The sequence below is a fragment of the Diprion similis genome, chromosome 12 (genome assembly GCF_021155765.1).
Source record: "Diprion similis isolate iyDipSimi1 chromosome 12, iyDipSimi1.1, whole genome shotgun sequence".
NCBI lineage: Eukaryota > Metazoa > Arthropoda > Insecta > Hymenoptera > Diprionidae > Diprion > Diprion similis.
In genome coordinates, this window is record NC_060116.1 from 14,277,084 (window position 1) to 14,299,128 (window position 22,045).

The 22,045-nt window shown below is 38.0% G+C and overlaps 1 protein-coding gene across 3 annotated transcripts in view; it reads left to right on the top strand.

The window, feature by feature from the left end:
- Positions 1-22,045, top strand: part of LOC124413477 (cytoplasmic polyadenylation element-binding protein 2-like) — a 129,110-nt gene that overhangs the window by 16,020 nt on the left and 91,045 nt on the right. For all 3 annotated transcript variants that reach the window (XM_046894067.1, XM_046894068.1, XM_046894066.1), the window contains one exon: positions 15,706-15,817. In XM_046894067.1, the coding sequence (XP_046750023.1) occupies positions 15,706-15,817 (112 nt within the window). The remainder of the gene's footprint in view (positions 1-15,705; positions 15,818-22,045) is intronic.

A 22,045-nucleotide genomic window follows, 5' to 3' on the forward strand; every position in this document is an offset into this window, starting at 1 on the left:
TATGGGCTGATAGTATAAGCAGCAGGTGGAGTAGAAGCGCGTTGAAATAAAAAGTAAACTTTATCAGCTAATAAAACTCTTTTCTTTCGTTATTAGTTACGTGAAAGAAGTCAAGATTTCAAGATCTAAAATCCATGAGACTTAAAATTCAAGTTTTTCTCGAAAACAGTTTCTGATTATCGCGATAACAGAGATCGTCTATAATTGGTGAAATAAAATTATTCTAATATCTTAACCTCGCGAGGCTTTATCACATTATTATAGTAATTGAAACACGTATCGCAAGGATAATAATACGCGATGATGACCTGAAAAACTCGGTTGTTGTTAACATTATGTATTATATACCATCATACTACCTAATATAATGAAACTGGACTATTGTTTATGGCATTGCTGCAGTTTGCCGAGAGTTTAATTACCGTTTGGAAAAATCATAATTGGCTAAATCGCTTCGCGCTTTTGTAATCAGCGTATACACATGTTCTCTTTAACCATTGTTAAATTCAATTTCACGCTTGAATAGCGTTTGTCGTAAATTCGCCGTCCCCTTCCTTCCTTCCTTCCTTCTTTCCTTCCTTCCTTCGTCTACAACATATTACACTAATACACGCTACGTATCGGTTATTTTCGAAAGTTTCTCCTTTTGTTTTTGCGTTCTGTTTTTAGGCAGTTTCTTTTCTGGTCTTATCGTTTTTTCCCCCTTCTTTCTAATTTATTTATTTTATTTATTTATTTTTTTTCTTATTCTTATTCTTCTTTTATTACACTTTGTAAATTGGTACATGAGCATTGTGCGATATTGTCGTTATTGTGTTTATCTCTCTTTTTTTTCTGTTTCGGTTTTATCGCCAGTACGAAACTGTTGCATTAACCATATGCTATAGGTAGACACGCATACGCTCTTGTAGTGCACACACGTATAGAACTACTTGTGAGGTTTCGTAACGCCATGCGTTTGTGGATAAAGAAGTGAAACGCAAGAAGCTTCGGTCGACCGATCGATATATATATATATATATATATATATATATATATGCTTCTTGCCGTCGTCAATGTAATAAACCATTAATTTGGGGAAACTCGTACCTATATAACTAATTCAGATGGGGAAAATGGGGCGTCAAATGTTGGTTCGGCGCCTCGTTACAACCAAGTATATGTATAGAACTGTGTTTATATATACACACACACATATGTATATATATACACAAGCATATATAAGCTAAAGTACGCGGGCAATCAAGGGGATGGGACATCTGGCTTTTTTTTTTCCTTTCTTTTTTTCTTTTATGTCATTCATTTCTTCCTGCACGTTGCCAGCAATACGGGGAAGTCTCGACCCCCTTTCTCGTTTCAATTTCTCTGATCAAATTTGCCAGGGTTAAGGATACGGGTGAAAGTATAATAATAATAATAATAATAATAATAATAATAATAATAATGATGATGATAATCAACTTGTTAGCCAATGCTTCGTTAATTCTCATGCATGCTGTACGGTGCAACAGTTATAAGACTTGCGTGTTGAGAAGGAGGAGAAGGAGGAGAAGGAGAAGGTTGATATCGAAGTAACTACACACGAGATGCAAAATAATTCATTGTGCGGTTACGCGTGCAATCCATCTTGGACGTGTTTTCTGTTTTTAATTAAAGATGAAGACGTAAACAAAAAAAAAAAAAAAATGATGACGAGAGGAGCTGCGAGAGGGAGGAAGCGAGGAATAATCATTTGTAGAAAGAAAACTAACAAGAAGAAAAGAAAAATTCGCGACCGCATTAGAGACTCTCTGCACGAACTTGTGCAATGTATTATAATACGTTGACATATTGTGTGTAGATCTACCTACGTAGAAATGAGTCGGTATAAAAGGTATACCTATATGTATGCCGAATGGAAAGCGAATGACGACTCGGCTCGTTGCAATTATTCCCTTCGATTGTGAATATATAAATGCTCGTTATTGCAAGTTTTGCATATACGGCTAGGAATTAACAGATGTACTCGTAAATCCGTTGTACGTACATGCTGCTTTCGTTTCAAATATATTATGTACTTTCTTTGAAATTTCACACGGTTCCTTTAACGCTTATTATAACCTGCTGTTTAATTAATTAATTAATTAATTAATTAATTAATTAATTTTTTATCAAGCGGATAAGAATCGTTGCAGGTTAACTTAACAAAAGCAAAGTAAATTGCATGAAATACAGGCTAGCTGCAGTAGAAAGATGTGCGGTTAATAAATTGAATTGCTTTTACGAAAAGCTTTCATTTTAAAGCTTTCGTATATTATAACCGTATTAATTGAATTCGATCAATCATCACCGCCAATTATTTAAAAATAATTTATTGTACTTCTGATAATAATTATGCACAATTTCACACTATCTGTGCAGTATTTATTATATTAATGCTCCTCGCATTTGTCGGAACGAAGTCTGTGTGTACCGATCCTCTTACACAATCGTTTGAGATACCGCAGAGAGCATGTGTGCTGCAGTGGTATAATAATAACGAGGTATATATGTATACATATGTATATATGTGTGTATATTTTTTTTATTTCCAACGATTTGAAGGCACATGTAACCGCGCTTCACGCCCATCAACGTCTGCAGTATATTACATAGCAGCTTGTCACTGCGCGATGATAAAAAGCGTGAGGATTTAAAGACCCACATAAAAGTGTAATGCTGTAGTCATCTCATTATCAGACATGTTTTATTCCCTTATTAACGCGTGACCAGCGGTGTACGTTACTCGATTTTATAATGAAAAGCTTGCGCGTGGAGCAGAGTGTAAGTATAAATGCGAAGAAGAAAAAGGAAGGAACGAATTATATCGCGGTTTATTCAAAGGTGGAGTTGGCGCGGTGGTTTGCCTAAACCATCGGTTGATCGAACACGCTTTAGAGAGAAATCGACTCTACGACCTATTGACAAATCGATATGACAACGATGACGATCATTTTCAAGCAAGAAAACTAAAACTTTTCGGAGAGATAAAAAGTGCAGCAATAATATGCGCGAACGAAATGACACAATTTAAAAAGGTGAGAAAAGAAACCGAGAAATTTCCTCGATTGTTAACTACTCGTTCCTCCTTGCTGACACTGCAGTTATAATATTGTATAATAATGTACCTATAGGTAATGGAAGTCTCGACATCGCGTGGCAATGAGCGTGCTTTGATCGGCGCGTGTGCGTCGACTCGTCGTATAAACGGCAGCGAGAGTGAAATGGTCATTGTGAAATGGAACTTAAATAAACTCACGCGGGAAGGGAACGGACAACCAACTACAACAGAGCTCTGCCAGATAATCTAACCGTGACTCACGATCGGTGTGTATCGCGTATTGGGTTACTTCGCATTTTCAAAGAGCCATTGCAGAGTGCGTGCCGACCACGAGAGAGGAGAAAGAGAAAGAAAAATACAAGGAGCAGGAGACTCAGAGCCAGAATCGATTTATCGAATCCCCTAGTGGTAAAGGAAAAAAATTCAACGTTGCAAAAGTAATGCAACAACATTGCAACACACCAGCACACGATGACTCTGTACATTGCATGTATCATGTAGTACCTCCTTCTCTTAAACGGATGTTGGATAGTAAAGAACGAAAGAAAGAAAAAACTGGTATGGAAGAAATGATAAATAAAAAGTCTGATCGAAAGAGAAAAAAAATGATGGACTGGTGGCACGTGCCGACTGACTACATTCGTCGTAACTACTCGATTGATCGTCGACGTGTCTGTTTCGCACCATGCGTTTTCAACCTGTGATATGTATAATCCGGTGGATGCACGATTCAATTTAGAACGATATCTCGTTATATTGTTGTGCCGGTTAATGGGTTCGTGGTTTCGTTCAATTATCTGGAGGATTGTACGTTGCACGTTATACAACTACACGTATTCGTACCCAGATGGATTCAAATTACCTGCACATCAACTCCAGTTTCGTTAACGAATAGATTCTACTACTGTAGCAGAGACGAAATGTTGTAGAAATTGTTTCTACGTGGAGACGATTAGATTTTACAGATTATCGTAAACTCGAGTAGCCTCTTATCAATATCGTTGTGTGACGTCGTATATTTTTATGGTCGATACACTCCAACGTCTGTTGGTAATACTCAGCTTTCTGGTCTATTGCAGACGGTTTATAGATGCGAATTGCACTCGTGACAAACTGCTGAAAACAAACTGTTCAACATCGACGACGAGAAAGATTCATACACGAGCTAACAAAAATCATACCAAGCTTTAAATTCTCTCCAGTCCAGTAATGTTTAGATAGATAGATAGATAGAACCATTCGACAACTCCATCTTGATCCATCGTCATCGACTTTCAACCTCTAAACTACTCAATTGGCGCAGGTTCGCAGGACCGTGAAGAATAATCTTATTTCGCGTTAGTTTAACGTGTGATTATGTTTAAACATTCGACTTATACATGTATAAGCCATGTCGTTACGCAAGGTGACGAGGATCCAGCCTCTAGTAATCTCTGTGTCATCCTCCGAGGACTAAACCTCACGATCTTGTCTACGACAATGAATATAATTTTCGGGTATACAACTCGGAGGAGTTTCTGCTCGCTCGCGTCTTCGTTCTGGGTGTAAAACTGATCTTGATAAAGTATCAGCACCTCTTAAAGGTTCTCTTTCAAATATTATAGGTACCGTTGACACTTGAGACCAGCCCTTTTCCAATGGAAGGACGCTCTTCCTCGACTTCCTCTAGGCGTACAGGTAAATTCCTGGATTCTTGAAACGAGCTGTAGACTTGGCCACCTCTTACTCACACTCGGGCACACCTGGATTTGTGTAACATGCATGTAGACGAAAGGTGTACGTATATACCGACGTAAGATATCGACCGGTGGTCGTTTGTGGCCGCTTCTTCCCCACCTTCATCGCCAAACCCGACTCTGCAGGGGTCTTGCGCCTGCGTCAGACAATCTCTGCTCGCGTGTATAACCTGTAACATGTAAAACACGTATAACATAGACGCGAACCTACATACCCCCACAACATATGTTGTGTGCGTTGGACATTTATGCAGTGTGTTGTACATACCTATATACTCGAGTGCGGATGATCGCGTAGCATGAGCAGCTAGCATTAAAGGCCATGGTATGTATATGCATGTATGTACGTATAAATACATTACACATGGATTCGTGTAGGTATAGGTATGTACATATGCCTTGTAGGTTGGCGCGATTACACGTATGTGTACACCTCGTGCCTTTACCCTGCACTGCAAACCGCCTAACCATCTCTCTATATTCGTACAACGGGCATACCTACCAGCGCACAGGTCGATAGATGCGCCTTCAGCATTGCCGCTCGTCGCGCATTCCATTATAAGCTTAATACTCGGACATCATTCTCGAAGTAGAGTAACCATCTATGTGCTTATAGGCACTTTTCTTGCCGCTACGTCACAACCTTTAGTCACGGAGGTTTTCATCTTGGCTATTATTACCACATCCTCTGAAATGTCAGTAGTTGTACGTAGAACGCGTTACCATGGAATGGATTCTAGTATGGGTACCGTACCAATTGCATCCTTGGATCATCGTATCCTCTTGTTATAACGCTTTCCGATACCATCGGTCGTTGGGACTAGCACTGCAACACCTGCAGCGGGTCTCACTTTTCCAGTCCCAACGGCCAATGGCCATTTCTTCGATGTCTTCGTTCGGTTCGCCACTGAATTTTCAAGCTCTATTTTAAGATTAGCTCGGTTTAAATTCGCGGCCGGGCACAGCCGCAGTGGCGTGACCCAGTGAGTGCCAGGAGTGAGTGCCTGACTATCCGCTATGTTGCAGTGCAGGCTAAGGTAGGTCAGCCGCGTGGAGCCGGGCGCCCGGGCACAACGGCGAATCGGTGCAGGGTGTAGATATGTACCTACCCAGGTGCTACACCCCATTACGCCACCATCCGCATCCACCTCTCGACGTCAAGGCAGATCTATAGATCTACCTTCTCTCAATACATGCACTTGAAGCACTTTTGCTACGTTGCCACGCTCTGATGATGATGGGATGATGGGATGACGATATCGGCAGAGTCAAATTGACCCGAGTTTTATGGTTTTTTTTTATGGGGTTCCACTGTAAACCGTTGAACAGTTACACTGACCATTCATGATGGAAGACATTTTGAAGGACCGGGTTTTTCGTCGGAGGGTCTGTAAATTGGGGGTACTTGACGTGCGCAGTAATTGAACCATTTGTATAGATTCGTTGGTATGAAGTCGCGGCGCAGAATTGGTGGCTTCCTTTTTCTAGCACAGGTGTCATTTGTTCTGTCACGAATTCGCGATAGTATCGCAGGACACTTATTGATTTACAAGGTACTTAGCGGACGAAATAAAAGGGGTATCGAAAACGATCAGTATATAATACATGTTAAACGAAATTGGGTCATTCTATTCACATTTCTTTGCACGCATGAGTATAGGTACGAGAAACTATAAAGAGCAGCAAGTTGTTAGAAAGGTATATTGATAAGTGGTAAGTTCGTTCACCCTAACTCCTAAATCGAGCTACTGACGTTTTGAATTTCGGAAAGAAAATGTATAAGTTAAATGCGTGAAGTTTTTAGTTTTGTTTCATACTTTCTCTCATCAAGGTCTCTCTTCTTCTGTACGAAGTTTTCCTGCACATGTGGAAGTTTGTATGTGAGTAAAGTCTCTTCGCGTTCTCTTGTGAATCGTCCAAATTGTTGTTCCAAGTTTCTTCAACGTCTTTTAGCATGTCGGATTCGTGAATTGTTTAATACAAATCATTGCCTGAAACTACAACATGGAATAGTCAATATGAACAAACGTCAAAAACCGCTCTTCTAACTTTAGTCGAGAAAATTTAAGTTGGCGCTCTTCGAAGTCGGGGACGAATGAAAGAATGTCTCAAGAATTTCACGTACCTACACAAACAGCTGAATATTTCCAACCCTTACTGTACAGAATTGAGACTTACATCCGTGAATTTTATTCAAACATTGTTCAGACTGTACATGACCTATAAACCATTCCGTTCATTACACTCCTGAAGAAACTTTAAAGTCAAATTTGATTGTGGAGGAACGAGGAAAAAAATTTAAAAACGGAGAAGGTATATTTGCGCAATCCGTTCAACGTAGAAGGAAAGTACCAGAAGTGTACCTCACCGATTTATGTCCTTCCGTGACATGTCGTAGAATATAAAAAAAAAAAAATTAGACACGTATGTATTTTCGTGCGCCAATTCGGTCGTTCGAGGGGTAAAAATTCATTACCCGCCGTAAAAATTCACCCCAAATAAATCGATCGTACAGAATTTCTCGGTGATTATATGAAATCTTTTGATCAAGCCCACGTCATACCATTCACCATCCAGAGACCGATATAGTGCGTGCAGTGTTCTTACTCTCAAGGGTTGCACGCTTTTTATTGGTCGAGAGTAACCCTTGGGGGTGGTTTTCACATTCCAAATGGAGGAATAAGCATGCAAATCAAAAAAAAAAAAAAATAACAATAATATGTGTCCAATATTTTCTGACCTACGTACGAGGTAAACCTCAACTCCGAGTACTTAATTCCTTGTTAGATGTGATCCTGCACCTTCTGACGGATAAACAAACACCTGCATAGCATTGGGGTGTGAAAAGTCGATTGAAACCATGCGATGCATGGCTGAAGGAGGAGGAGGTTGCGGCAAGACGGCGATGCCAAGGGGATGAGGAGGGGTGAGAGAAGAGAGAGAAGAGAGAGAGAGAGAGAGAGCCAATGCACGCTGCTCTCGCGATGCAGGAATCGGGGCGTTCTGCCAGCCGGCGACGTAACTGGGTCAACCCGTTAGCACCGTTGGAACCTCTCGGGCTTCCAGCAACCTCCTCCCTCGTTCAGCTCGGGGGATGATGACCATATTTGGGAGGACGGAGGACGGGGCTCGGGGCTCGTCGGTGGCCCTCGTGGAAATCCGGAGGCGAGGATGCTCCCTCATCCCTTCACCACTCCGAAACCCGCCCCATGGCCTCTCTCCTCTCTCCTCTCTCTGTCTCTCCTCCACACACCACCGACGTCACGAATCAATAGAGCTGCCAGTGTTGCTGCCGCTGCACGCTGCACTTTGCGGATCTCATTCGGTATTTTAATGGTACTTGGTGACAAATTGTACCCATACTTATGTGCAAAGTAATTTTATACCGATATACACGATTCTTGGCAAATCAGGATCTTTGATTGGACATATCTTGTATGCTTGCATGGGAAAGATCGGGGAATTTTTTTATTTTTAATACATATATAGGTTAGAAAAATTTAAACTAAACATAACGACTCAGCAGGTCCACTTTATGTTTGGAGTTATTTGTTACTTTTCTGTTCGTAAATATGATACAAGATATTGTAATTTTAAGGTTTAAATTGGCATATCGACGTTCAATTTATACTTTTTCATTTTTTTTTTTTTTTTACTCAGTAATACATTCAAAAATCTTTAAATCAATCCAAACATTTTAGTGGACTTGCTGTGATATTCTTTTTCTAATCGTCTATGTACCAGATTTCTGATAAAACTCTTGTACGTATTGAAAAAAGATCAAATTTTCATCCGGGTGAAATTGGGGAATTAATTTTTTTTAACTACGCTAGAGGAAAATGATGTGTATATTATACCTAGTTTAAAGCTTCCTCGAGATTTTGGGAGTGAAAGCCCTCAGCCTACGCTCTTGGAAAGTTAATATAAGCTCTTATAGCCTTGCTCGATAATAAAGTCACGATTCAATACACGTCGAAGTGGCATCGAGGGTTGCGTTCGATAAACCCTTGAGATTATACTCTCTAGTCTCTCCGCGCATCGTCCGTATCTCACGAAGCTCTTGCATTCAATTATTCCATTTGATTCTATACAGTCCGTGGAAACTATTCTCGCTAATTTCGCCAATTACAATACGACGAGGGTGAGGACAATGATAATGACCGGAAATCGGATCATCTATACCTACGCGAGAAGAGATAAAGTCAAAAACTAGAATAATGGCAAATTTTTCACCCCCTTTTTTTACTTTCCAACCCGTAATTGTAATCCGTCGGTATCAAACAATGCCTGCATCATCTCGTCAATGAAGTGCATGTGAAGTGTGCGGTACAGTCTGTAGTTCTGAACGCCTAGGAGTCCTCGAGTGGTAGCAGCCCGCATACTCTACACCACCGAGTGGCTCACGTTCGTTATTGAATAAATCCTCTCTCTGGGACTATAGCTCATGGTCAGAATTTGGAACCACGTTGCATTCAGGACCCTTTTTAATGAAACCAGAATTTCGGTGGTGTTGCAGCTCCTTAAAATACCAGAGAATTGATGTTCTTTTTTTTCTGGTTTCATTCGACCATCTAACTTCTACCAAGTCGATCCAAGTTGAGATTTCGAAAATTCTAGAGCTTGCTGAGTCCGCCTTGATCCCCTTTGAAAACTTCATTTTCCGACTCACCCCCCTCCCTCACCATCACGAGAAAGGAACTTTTCAGTTCGTCAGTCAGAGCGCTGCGGACGTTTGAACAATACGCGGAAAGTTCGAAGCTGCATCTCGGCGTGTCCGTCACGTTGTATACATACATATATATATATATATATGCATGTACGTAGGGGTATGTATCCTCCCCTATGTAGAAATGGCCCCTTGAAACCGAGCAAGTCGATACTCTCTTTCTCAAACTGGGCCACGTGTATCTGGGTCAAGCCCAGCTTCTACCCGTTTCACAAGTAATCGGTAATGTTACGCAATCGAAAGTAACTTCCTGCGCTGAGCGCATGCGCTGCGCGTATCCTCTGCCACCCCTCCTTCCGCCCTCCACTCACCCCGTTGCTCCGTTTTATCGCGACGCCCTTGCGCCGTGGCCTGCCAACCCTTGGATATAGGTAGGTAGGTAGGTGGGTTGTAGGTATAGACGGGGTACACCGTCGCTCCTCCTATAGGGCCCCACCTTGCACCCTTCCAAATCCAGATCTTCCCGTTTTCTCGTCCCTCTTCGGCGACCCGGATTTCTCGAATTATCCCAGAAAAACACCGCCGCAGGGGGTTCGAATTGTTCTTATCCTGATATCAAAATCTTCTACTCAAATTTTCCTACACCCTTCGAGCAGTTGCTGCTCGGAGTTGTGTATCTGGTATCTATAATTCGTAAGGCGATAAATTATCGGTTTTTATCTTAACCACAGTTTATTTATTAACTGCAGGCAACTCGAGTAACAATTTTTTTTTTTTTTTTTTTTTATCTTCTTCTTTCTTTCTTTCTTCCTTACCAATTATATCACCTTGTGTATAAGATTATTGCAATATAATTTACGCAAATATTATGGAATCTTTCGTTGATAATAACTAATTTGTAATGAAAAACAAAGCAAAAAAAAAACGGGGAATTTTGAATAGAGATAACTATTGGAAACGAAGAAAAATTCACAAGAGGTGGCAGAAAAAAAGAGGGAATATAGGTGGGGTATATATATAACACTTGGGATGGACGAGGGATTCGAGATTAAGGAGTGAAGTGAGATTATAGCCTCGTGGCTAGAAAAATATAAACTTTTGATCCTTGCCGCTCGCCAAAGTCCTTCCGCAAAACTTGGAGCCGAAAGTTTAGAAAGTTTCACTATCTTCCCGCTATTTCGGAGGACTGACCAGCTTCGCCTTTGCGGCTACCCTTCGTGCTTATACACTTGCGTAATATTTTTTTTTCCTCCCCGTTTAACCGTGAGGTGATCTTAGTCCTGTAAACGTGAGGGTTTTATATCGAAAAAGATTTTACGTATATCTAGATGCGGATGGGCAGAATGATGAGAGAAAATTTTGGGATAAGATTCACTTTTTAGTGGTTTGAAAATCATTTTTTTACGCATCGAAAAGCGTCAACTCCTCGAGAGAGAATCATAAGGGATGAAGACTCGGAAATCTGCGGTTTTGGTTCTTCACAACTCAGCCTGCGCAAAGCGAGTTCTTCGGGGGGTGAATGTACCCCCGAATTACCTAAGCTTGCACGATCCTCAAGACCATAAGGAGGGTTAATTTAATTGTTGAAATATTAATAAAAATATAACGCTTTTATCGTATAATATAAACTGCAACCCACCTGCTTGCTCGGTGAGCCTAACGAGGCTGTAAAAAACCTATCATAACTCATTGTCGGATGGAATTTTGACGAACTTTTTATCATTTGCGAAGTACTTTAATGAAAGGCTCTATATACCTATGTATATACATATACGTATACAATTGTTCTTATACCCTAATTACCTTAAATTACCATATTTGCAATCATGATGTTACGTGTCTTATATAATTATAGTATAATCGAATTATATATTCATCACCTTTTGTAGAGGGTTGATGCTAAACTTCCGTATCGAATTTTGAGTCGAATGAACGAATGAGAGACGGTGGAAATATTTAATTACGTAATTATAGAACAAGGAAGACAATTCGGCCTAATATCGTCTAAAAAAAAAAAGGGAAAGAAAAATAAATCCAGAACTGCAGGGGTAGTAAAAGTGACGTGAATCAGCGTAATAAATTGAAAGAGATTTCTTTTGCGGCACGTTTCATTAGGGATGATGAAAGCAACGTACGTAAATGTATCTTTCACCGTAATTATACACATTAGGCAGGCGATGCGACAAAAATTAAAGTGTAAAGTTATGCAATGTGTAATAATTACAGAAAGGCAGGCAATGCACGTACAGTAAAATACAATTCTGTGTATAAGAAATGAACTTAAATTTCTTAATTTGTACGATAAAAAAATCTGGAATATATTGATATTTCTTTTATTTTATTCGATCATTCGTATCTAAATTTAAATAAATAAATACTCGGAGGACCAATTAATGTTGGCAGAACATTTAATCGATACGTTGAGGTCTGTTACTTGGTTGAAAAAAAAAAAAATTTAGGTACCTATTAAGCCAAACGAACGTATATTTAACGTAGCCAAAAGTAAAGCCGTTAAATTTATTATACAAGTATCGATGAATCTGGTTATAAAAAATTAATTTTCATATTCTTATATCCTTTTATCTCGTAACTTAAAAAACTATATTCAAACGTACGCGCGGAGATTTCGGGATACCTTGTCTTATACCTATTTCTGTGAGAACAAGTGCCCGTTACGTCAGCAGGGCAGCGCGTAACTGTTTGACGAGAAACAGCCAATAACGACCGACGAGCGAGCGAGCGAGCAACTCAAGGTGGAGCCGTCGAAAGGAGGGCGCGGGGTAAGCTGGAACCAAACGGAGCCAGGGCGAGGGTGGCCGCTGTCGACGCCCTGGTGGTGGTGGTGGTGGTGCTGCTGCTGCCGCTGCCGCTTGCCCGCCGCTTCCTGGTTTTCCTATATTGATTTTCCACCCTGCGCCGCGCCGACCCCCGCAAAGGAGGGAGAGAGAGAGAGAAAGAGAGATGCGTGCCGTACCTACTCACACCCTTATAACGTTATCGTTGCGTCGTGTTTTTTCTCTGTGCGTATGTGTTTAAGGGGATGCTTGTACAATGTGTCCTTACCGACCGAGTAAAATACTTACGTCACTTATTTTAACTATAGGCAGTAATACATATATATATATATATATATACATATATTATATCTTGATATTATATTAATGTTCCGTGAAATGAGACAGTTTTTTTTTTTTTTTTTTTTTTTTTTTTTTTTATATATATATTATTATCTAGTTATTTATTTTTTGATTTTCGTGTTCGGTATTGCACGTTGAACGGCGCTGTTAGTTGATAGTTGTCAAAATAAGTGAAATTTTACTCGGTCGGTAAAGTTTGAGTATACAGTGTTCTCTTAAAGCACATATTGCGTGTTATATACTGTATAGATGTAATATTGTATTGTTATAGTCGGGGTGCAAAACGTTTTTAACTGCGAAAACTTTTTACACATTTCAGCTTATCGTGGGGAAAAACGATTTGGACAACAGTTGTTTCTGCGCAGTTGAAAATTAATTTTTGCAATAAATTTTGAATTCATTGGGGAAATCTGGAGCTGCGGGCCAGTCTTTGATTTCGTTTGTTGAATTGTTTATTTCACTAATCTTCGATCTAGCTTGGGTAAGCAACCGGATTTTTGGTCGTGGAATTATAAACTGAATTGACCTAATTGGTGGATTCATGTATTAATAAATTTTTTGGGTAGTATAAAAAGTTGGAGGAATTTGTAATGATTAATTTTTAGGCAGTATTATTTTTGTTTTTCAGTTTTAATAAAAATTAGACCAAATACTACACCGGGTTGAAAACTATAGCAACTTATAACTAACGATCATTGTTTTCAACGAGGGGGAAAAATAGTTTTTAATTATTTCAGTGAGAAACGTTTATTTTTTTTATTTATAAAAAATAAAATAAAAATTTCATTGATAAACATAAAATACGTGATATATACTTATAACGTATAATTGAACCACGTATATATATTTAGATCATAAAAAAATGGACTGATGCGAACTGAGAGGAAAGAAACTGGTGAAAAAAAAAAAATTAAAAAAAGAAAGAAAGAAAAAATGAAATAACCGACCCTCGGCATGTCGAATCAATCGAGACTCGGTGGATCGTGTCGGAAGCGCGGTTATTATTGCGGAATAGGAAACGATGGGAATTGCATACGAGGGTTATACATTTTATGCCACAAGTAGGAGAACAATAAATTATTTTACGCCGAGGCGCTCCGCCGGGCGTTTATAATAATACGGAGATTAATTCCCCGTCTAGTGCATCTTTGTAGGTATGTGATAATATATATGGGGTATTCCACGCCAACTCGACCAGTGTTAAACCCCGACCATCTCAAAATAATTTCATGTTTTTTTTCTATTATTCCACTCGGTGAAAAACGCGATCTGAATTTTTTTCAAATTTTTTTTTATTATACCGTTTGTTTTTTATAAATATTTGAAATCGATTGCGAATGCCCATTTTTTAAAATCTGAAAATATTTTCAGAAATTCAGTGAAAGACACAAAACACCCCGCGTTAAGGAAAACGTCTGAAAACGTTAAGGATTTTCGAGAATTTCTTCAGATTTAAAAAAATAGGCATTCGCAATCGACTTGAAATATTCATAGAAAATAAACGCTGTAATGAAAAAAATTTGAAAAAAATTCAGGTTGCGTTTTTTACCGAGTAGAATGTTAGAAAAAAAATATGAAATGATTTTGAGATGGTCAGTGTTTAACACTGGTCAAGTTGACGTGGAATACCCCATATACAATATACATAGGTATACATTTAAGCGGTTTACGTTGCACGTCGCGGTTGAATTGATACTGCATAAATTGCATCAAGTATACAAGGTTTAGTGATCATCGATTATTCATTACTACGATTATTCAATTCGTACATTGTAATTTATGTTCTACTTCTTTTCACTGCGTTATAACTTCTGTAAATAATACATTCTACGTATATATATATATATATATATATGTATATAAGATTCAAGGGAAATATCATGAAATTTGCGACCAAGAAAGTCAAGGATTTATGCGAGAGCAAATCAAAGCATAGAATTTTGGCCGCAGCATGATAAATCTATCTCCCCCCCCCCCCCCCCCAAGATCCTGACTATATATATTAATTACTATCTAAGTATGATACATTAGGTATTCTATGGTTAATCCTATTCATATCATTCCTCTCAATTACCACGTAAGCCTTTCCAATTGCCAACGTGTAATTGCGCGGTCTCGGGGTGTTTCTGATTCGAATTATTGTTCAGAAATCGCGTGGTTATTTTTTCGATTCTATAGATTAGTTAAGGTATGTATACTCGAGAAAATCCCTTGATTTTTATATACTTATTATAATTACAGTGTATACTATATATATATATATATATAGTCACATTTTAGTCTGTAAAAGTTTTTGCGACTTGAAACCGCATGACCAGTGTTACCTTACCTGTAATGTAATTGTAGGTCATACATGCCTCTAGTTAACTCGATATCCCTCTTACCGGTACGTACTTACATATGTACGCCTTACGTGAAGAGTGATTCTCGAATTACGTACGGTTCATACGTAGTTCAGCTGTATACGAGCCTGTCTACAGTCCTTCGTCCTCTTTTTCTCTGACAATGAGATATTCGCACAGTGACTGAAGTAATTTTCACTAATTTACAGTTTGTCGTGCATGGTTATAAGGGTTGAAATCTTAAAAAAGCGAGAGGAAAGCCCGTCTCTACAGACTTACTGTGTTTTGCATCGTTACGAAAACCGCCGCAAGCTTGAAAGTTTTATAAAAATGTCCATTCTCATCACCATCGTTGGATTCTCTTTTTCATCCCTTATGGCGATGATGAGTTTGCCACAGAAAAATACGCAACATGGAGCGCAAAAAATTATGTACATGTCATATTAGGGTGTTGACGACCCCCCTCTCCCCCCCCCCCCTGCCCTCCCCCTTAATCAACTTCGTTTGATTGTGTTTTTATTATTTGAAGTTGATTCGGGGGATGGGGCGGAAAAATCCGTCACCCTAGCCTTGATAGAATTATCCGGATTATGTAGCACAATCGTCGTGTTACTCTGTATAATTATTCGACGTCGTGATGTGTTATTAAATTCAAGGCGATTAGTGCAAGTCGCTTATAATTCTGAATTCATGCTGACCGTCGATCTAACGCGTTATTAAACATGACGGTTTAATCTTGTTTCAGGACCGAATGACGGCGAACGGGAATTCTCCCCTGGACAGCATGCGGACCCTGGAGCATTACCTTAGCGACATAATGCGCGCAGGAGCAGCCGACACCCCCGATCATCTCAAGGGTGAGTTCATCTTGATTTTTCATCGATAGAAACAGGACGAAACAAAATCCTGCCTGGTAATCAATAAATCACGTGCCAACGAATTATAAAAGCATCTATAGTGCCCGTTTATGCGTAGGTACGGACTGGTTATGCAGAATATACATTCACTGCAAAACGATCTTATATCACGTGCAGATGATTTTCGCTGCTTTGTATTTCTCTGTATAGGTCTTGGGAGTTACTGAGAAAATAAAATGAGGCTTAAATGAAATTAGCTGTTTAGCACAGTTTCAAGTCTAAAATAAAACTGTTATTATAATAATATTGGTTAACGCAGAAACTTTACTCATTTTAAGGGCTGGTTTCACCCTCTGTAACAATACATACAATACAATACGATGTGTAGGTACTAATATACGTTTATTCTTTATATTGGCTTCGGCTTATATATACATATATGTATATTAGGGTGGCGCAAAAAAACCGACTATTTTTTTTTTTTGAGCCTTGTGTGACAAAATGTTAGTTTTTGTTGTTTTAAGAGCCCACTCTAAAGGACAGTTCAAAAAAAAAATTTTAAGAGGTCGCTCCACATTTTTTTAAACGTCAGAAATCGTCGAAAATCGATTTTTTTTTTTGTAATTTTTTTTTCTCGTTACGGTATAATTTTATAGACAAAAAAAAAATAAGTTTTCGAAAGTTTCAGTTCAAAATTAGAATTTTGACAGGTCGCTCATAATTTTTTTTCAATTTTTTGGTGCATTTCTTTCATTGAATATTCATATTCAAATTTCATAAATTTTTTTTCTCTAATTTAGTAAAAAAGAATCGATAACAATACACCCCGACATGAATTAAAAATCAAACAAAATACTGAAAACATAATTTTCTTAATATAGTTTTTTGACGATTTTTGACATTTTCAAAAATTTGGAGCGACCTTTTAAAATTTTTTTTTTGATCTGTCCTTTGGAGTGGGCTCTTAAAACATCAAAAACTAACATTTTGTCACACGAGACTCAGAAAAAAAAAAAAAAAAAAATAGTCGATTTTTTTGCGCCACCCTAATGTATATATACATATATATTCACGTATATCACGAGTTCAAGCTTCTCGAATAAAAAGTTTTTATTTATTCTCGTATAGATTGACGGTTATATCGAGATGAAAACGATTTATGTTTTTTATTCTCATTCGTTTATTTGGAGTCGAGAATTCTCCTCGCTTGGCAAAAGGAACGTCTTCTTTTAGTCTATTTATCCTCCGCCGACGTTAAAGGCACCCAGAAAAGCTCCCTGGGAAGATACGGTCGCACTCAACGTGCTTTCAAACCTCGCCCTCAACCTCTGCTGCTGCAGGTTTTGCGCTTACGTGGAAACACCTGCGAACTCTTTTCGCACTCATCCTGGGTGTCTGCAGGCATCCTTTATATGTGGTCAACCCTGTGTCTCTGTTGACGGAAAAATAAGGGGGGTGGGGGGCAGTTTACACCCTCAGAACCAACCTCATAATTCCTTGTATCCGTAGTTCTGCGCAGCTTTTAGAAGTTTCAAAAGTTTTGGAAGTTGGGATCAACACTTAGACTTTCGTATCCACGCTGCTGCGGCGTGATTAAGTTTTTTCATCCCTATGTGTAACACGTGGCTCTCACTCATTGTGTTTCACTTTTCGTCGTTGGACAAGCTGGATTTTTCCATCTTCTTATTATCGCTGTCCAGATGCGATACTGCGAATATCTTGTTTGTCTTCTTTTCTTCTTTTTATAGATACGTATATGAAAGTTGAAAATTATATATTGTTTTTTTATTCGCATTTGGTTTGCTGGAATCTATTTTTACTAAGGATGAAATCACTCGTTTTAATCTCCATTCTGATCTAGTAGTCATCATAGATAAAAGACGTGCAAGAAATTTCATATGTCACTAAATAAAAAAAAAACGTTTACATCATGACGTTATCATTTGATGCAGAAATTAAACAAAAAAAAAAAAATAAAAAAAAAAATGGCACTGTTTCTACGAAATTGCAATAAAAAATTCATAAAATTCGTGTCATTTCTTTATTTCTGCTTGAAATGAAAATTTTTTCCAATGTTTTTAACCAGAATCGTGTATTTTGATGTATATACATCGCTGCCTGTAATTAATTCGCTTCATAATATCACGAACTTGTTTAACTTATTCTCTAACCCCTAGATCGTTACAATAATTATGTTATAAAAACATATCGCACAGTTTGACGATAAGTATAGTCCTGCGATTCGTTTGCAGGACTTCCGCTTTTGGCGATTTTAATTCTTGTTAATAACTTGCACGCGATAGATCCGCAAATTTCAATTCCTTTACTCCGAGTTTATTGCCGCATATCGGTGGTTAGTGGTTGATGGTGTCTACGCAAGGGATGCAGCACCGGCTTTGTCCGTCAGAAACACATTGTTCGTGGTGAAACGAAGAAAATTGCTGAAACCGCAAGAAAGCCCGCGGTTTATTATAGGTACACAGAAAGGAATAGAAAACTCCTCAGACGCTCTCGCCTCTCTTTATATATTATTATTATTATTATTATATAGCCGATTTTTTTCCCTTCTTATAAAGTTATTCCTTTGTTTTTCCTCCTCTTTGATTCTTTTTCTTCTTTTTCTTTTTTTTTTTTAAATTCCCATTATTATACATCACCTCATTCATCTTAAGATAAATTTATTATTATTATTCGGCAATATTCTTTCAAGTTCAGCAATATTCTTCAACCGGCGTCTTTATTGTACCCCGCAATTATAACGTATTATTATATGTATTATATATAAAACACACACTTTATATACCCGTGCAAGCCGCTCAGCTTCATCTTATAAGTGCTTCCTTCATTTTTGCAATTTAAAATAATGTATCATTATATACCTAGTTATTATCGCTGGCTCGTGTGAGTTTTAGCTATATTTTTAGGTATAAACGTCATTTTCTTAATTTTTAAATTCTTCGATTGCTCCTTTCTTCTCCTCCCCAAAATATGGTCATATTAGAGAAGAAAATAAAAAAAAAACAACCTCTGTAAATATAAAAATTTTCGAACAATATTAACAGCGATCAGTCAGCGATTGAAATTTTCAATGTAAAATAGATAAAAATCTTCTTTTTCTTTCCTTTTCATAAACCAAAATGGATTGAAAAAAATCAATTTGATGCTTGAGAATAATTTTTTCTATACTTCGCGAACATGCTTTTTGGAGTTAATCGAAAAAATGTAAAAATGACCAAAATAACTGACACCCTGATAGATATAGCACAACATAGGTATACAGTATACGTGAAATGCGAAAACTCGTTGCAGCGGAATGTTTGCGGGAATAGAAGGATTTTATCGTTAGTTAAAAACAATTTTCATTTCATTCTTTTGTAGACAATTTTATAACTTCGTCGCTTTTATTGAACATTTTCCTTATTTCAAAGCATAGTTATATACTATATAGAAGGGTGAAACAATTTTTTTAAACAATTTCTACAGCTCCAGCCTTTGAATACCGTATTATATAACATGTGTACACCGAATTCTAAACCGCATTTCATTTTCCATCATGGTAGCTACTATTTTCATTACATACGTCAAGCAAAAAAAAAAGACGAAACTTGATCTTCGGGCTAAAACTCGTGTATCACGTATTGTTTGTTGTTGCAAAAAGTTTTAAAGTTCCATTACGTCATTATCAAAGGTACTTAACAGTAGCTACGTAACAATGTCTTGTTCGTACAATGCGAGGCAGCTTGCATAATAATTTATTCGATTGAATTTTTTGTAATCAAATTTATTCTTCCCAAGATAAATTATATCGTACAACGTTTTACTATATACCTTTTAATCAACATTAAACGCATGTATTATACACTGCTTATATCATACTTAAAGAGGGTTGTGAACCCCTCACCCTCACTCCCTCACCCCTAGCAGATGGAGATACGATTCTCGAGTGACGGTATAAAGTTTCTTTCAACGAATTTCGCGATCTGATTTGTTACCGGGGTGAAGAAAAAGCAAAAGAAGAAGAAGAAGAAGAAGAAAAAGAATTAAAAGTAGAAAGGGAAGAAGAGAAAAGAGGAAAAAATTATGTAGGTACAGAAACCGCGCGTTGGGGAAATTCAACACCGTGTTGCTACGAGTACCGCGGATTGATTTCAATTCTCCAAAGAAAGGAAGGTAAGAAGGTGCTAGAGGTGCTGATGATGATGACGCGATGGTGAAGATGAGGAAACGCGCTTTTTCAGCAGCTCCTTTATGCTTCTGCCCGTCTGTCAAGCCTTGAGCACGAACTTCCATCCTCCTTCCCCTCCTCTTTCCCGAGGTTCTTCGTCGACGGTGTATTTTCCGAGACTTTTGACCTACTATAAGCCCCGCGACAAGTGTCGTCCCTTCCTGACACTTCTCTTGCAAGATGGCCGCACTGCAAACCTCCCTCAAAACCGTTCCCGGCACCCTTCATCCACTCACCGATACGCCTACCAATGTGTATACAATGTACAAGGCCTTCTCACAATGCTTTCGAAGAGCTTTTTGTTCTCTCTCTCTCTCGAATGTAAAGACTCCTTGGTATTGTGTGTATATATACCTTTATTATGTACAGTACTGTACCTCCTCGTGCAGCCCCGAATATCATTTCCCAAAGCCACACCATGTGCATGGGATTTGGTGACCGGAAGTGGACAGGTGGCTGAGTATGATCCCATCTCATTACCATTTTATCGAAATACAGTTACCGATTGGCGCAATAACAGGGAGAAATATTACGTCTTGCAATTCATATTTTTCAGTGATTTTTTTTTTCGACTGAAAACAACACCAGAGCTTTTTCGTTATTTATATGTACTTTTCTGAACTCGAACATACATTTCAAATCCAGCTAGTCTTGAACCGAAATAAATTATTATTAGTTACATATAATATGCATATATGTATATTAGGGTGGCGCAAAAAAACCGAATTTTTTTTTTTTCCAGTCTCGTGTGGCAAAATGTTAGTTTTTGATGTTTTAAGAGTCCACTCCAAAGTACAGCTCAAAAAAAAAAAATTTTAAGAGGTCGCTCCAAATTTAAAAAAATGTCAAAAATCGTCCAAAATTTAAATTAAAAAAATTATATTTTCAGTATTTTGTTTGATTTTTAATTCATGTCGTGGTGTATTGTCATCGATTCTTTCTTACTAAATTAAAGAACAGAAATGCATGAAATTTGAATATGAATATTAAAAGGTCGCTCGAAAAGATCTAAAGAAATGCACCAAAAAATTGAAAAAAAATTATGAGCGACCTTTCAAAATTCAAATTTTGAACTGAAACTTTCGGAAACTCATTTTTTTTTTGTCTATAAAATTATACCGTAACGAGAAAAAAAATAAAAAAAAAAAAATCGATTTTTGACGATTTCTGACGTTTTAAAAAATGTGGAGTGACCTCTGAAATTTTTTTTTTTAAACTGTCCTTTGGAGGGGGCTCTTGAAACATCAAAAACTAACATTTTGTCACTCGAGACTCAATATAAAAAAAAAAAAAAAAAAAAAAAAAGTCGGTTTTTTTGCTACACCCTAATGTATATGCAATACGAACTTTTCATTATACGAATACCTGTGGAAGTGGGAAAGTGAAGTAATTTCATGCTTTTGATGACGGCTAGACTCTTTGAAATCGTGAATTGAGGTTAATGTGGGAACGTTAAATGTTGAAGTTATTCCTTTTTCGGCTGCTCAAAGCTCGCCGGCTTTTACAACTTATAGAACACACGTATCCAGAAGCTCGGATTCCCTGACCCGAATCCTTACTCAACATTCGAAACTTTGACCGCATTTCAGGCGGAATTCTATGCCTGTAAAAGGATCAAAAACTCATTACGAAGAATTTTATTCCTGGAGTTACAGTTGCTCGAATATATTAGAGCCGTTTTCGAAGTTCCTTTTTAAAAACCTGGGTAACACCGACGACCCCAATCCTGCGGTGCATCGCTTGCAATTCGGTTCTTCGTTTCCGTCTCTGAACGATGAAAAACTCACGTCTCTCTAATGTATTCCTATACCGACTAGACTAGCCGAATTGCATTGAATTACGCTGATTGCCGTTTCTTTTTTTTGCTTCCTTGTTTTTTTTTTTTTATTGCTCATTTTCGCGACATGTTTCATTTCGGAATGCAGCATTTCTTCATTTTATTTGTCACTCGAGGATCGAACGCCTGAGTATAATTACTGACAATGAGTGATCTTGTTTCATCG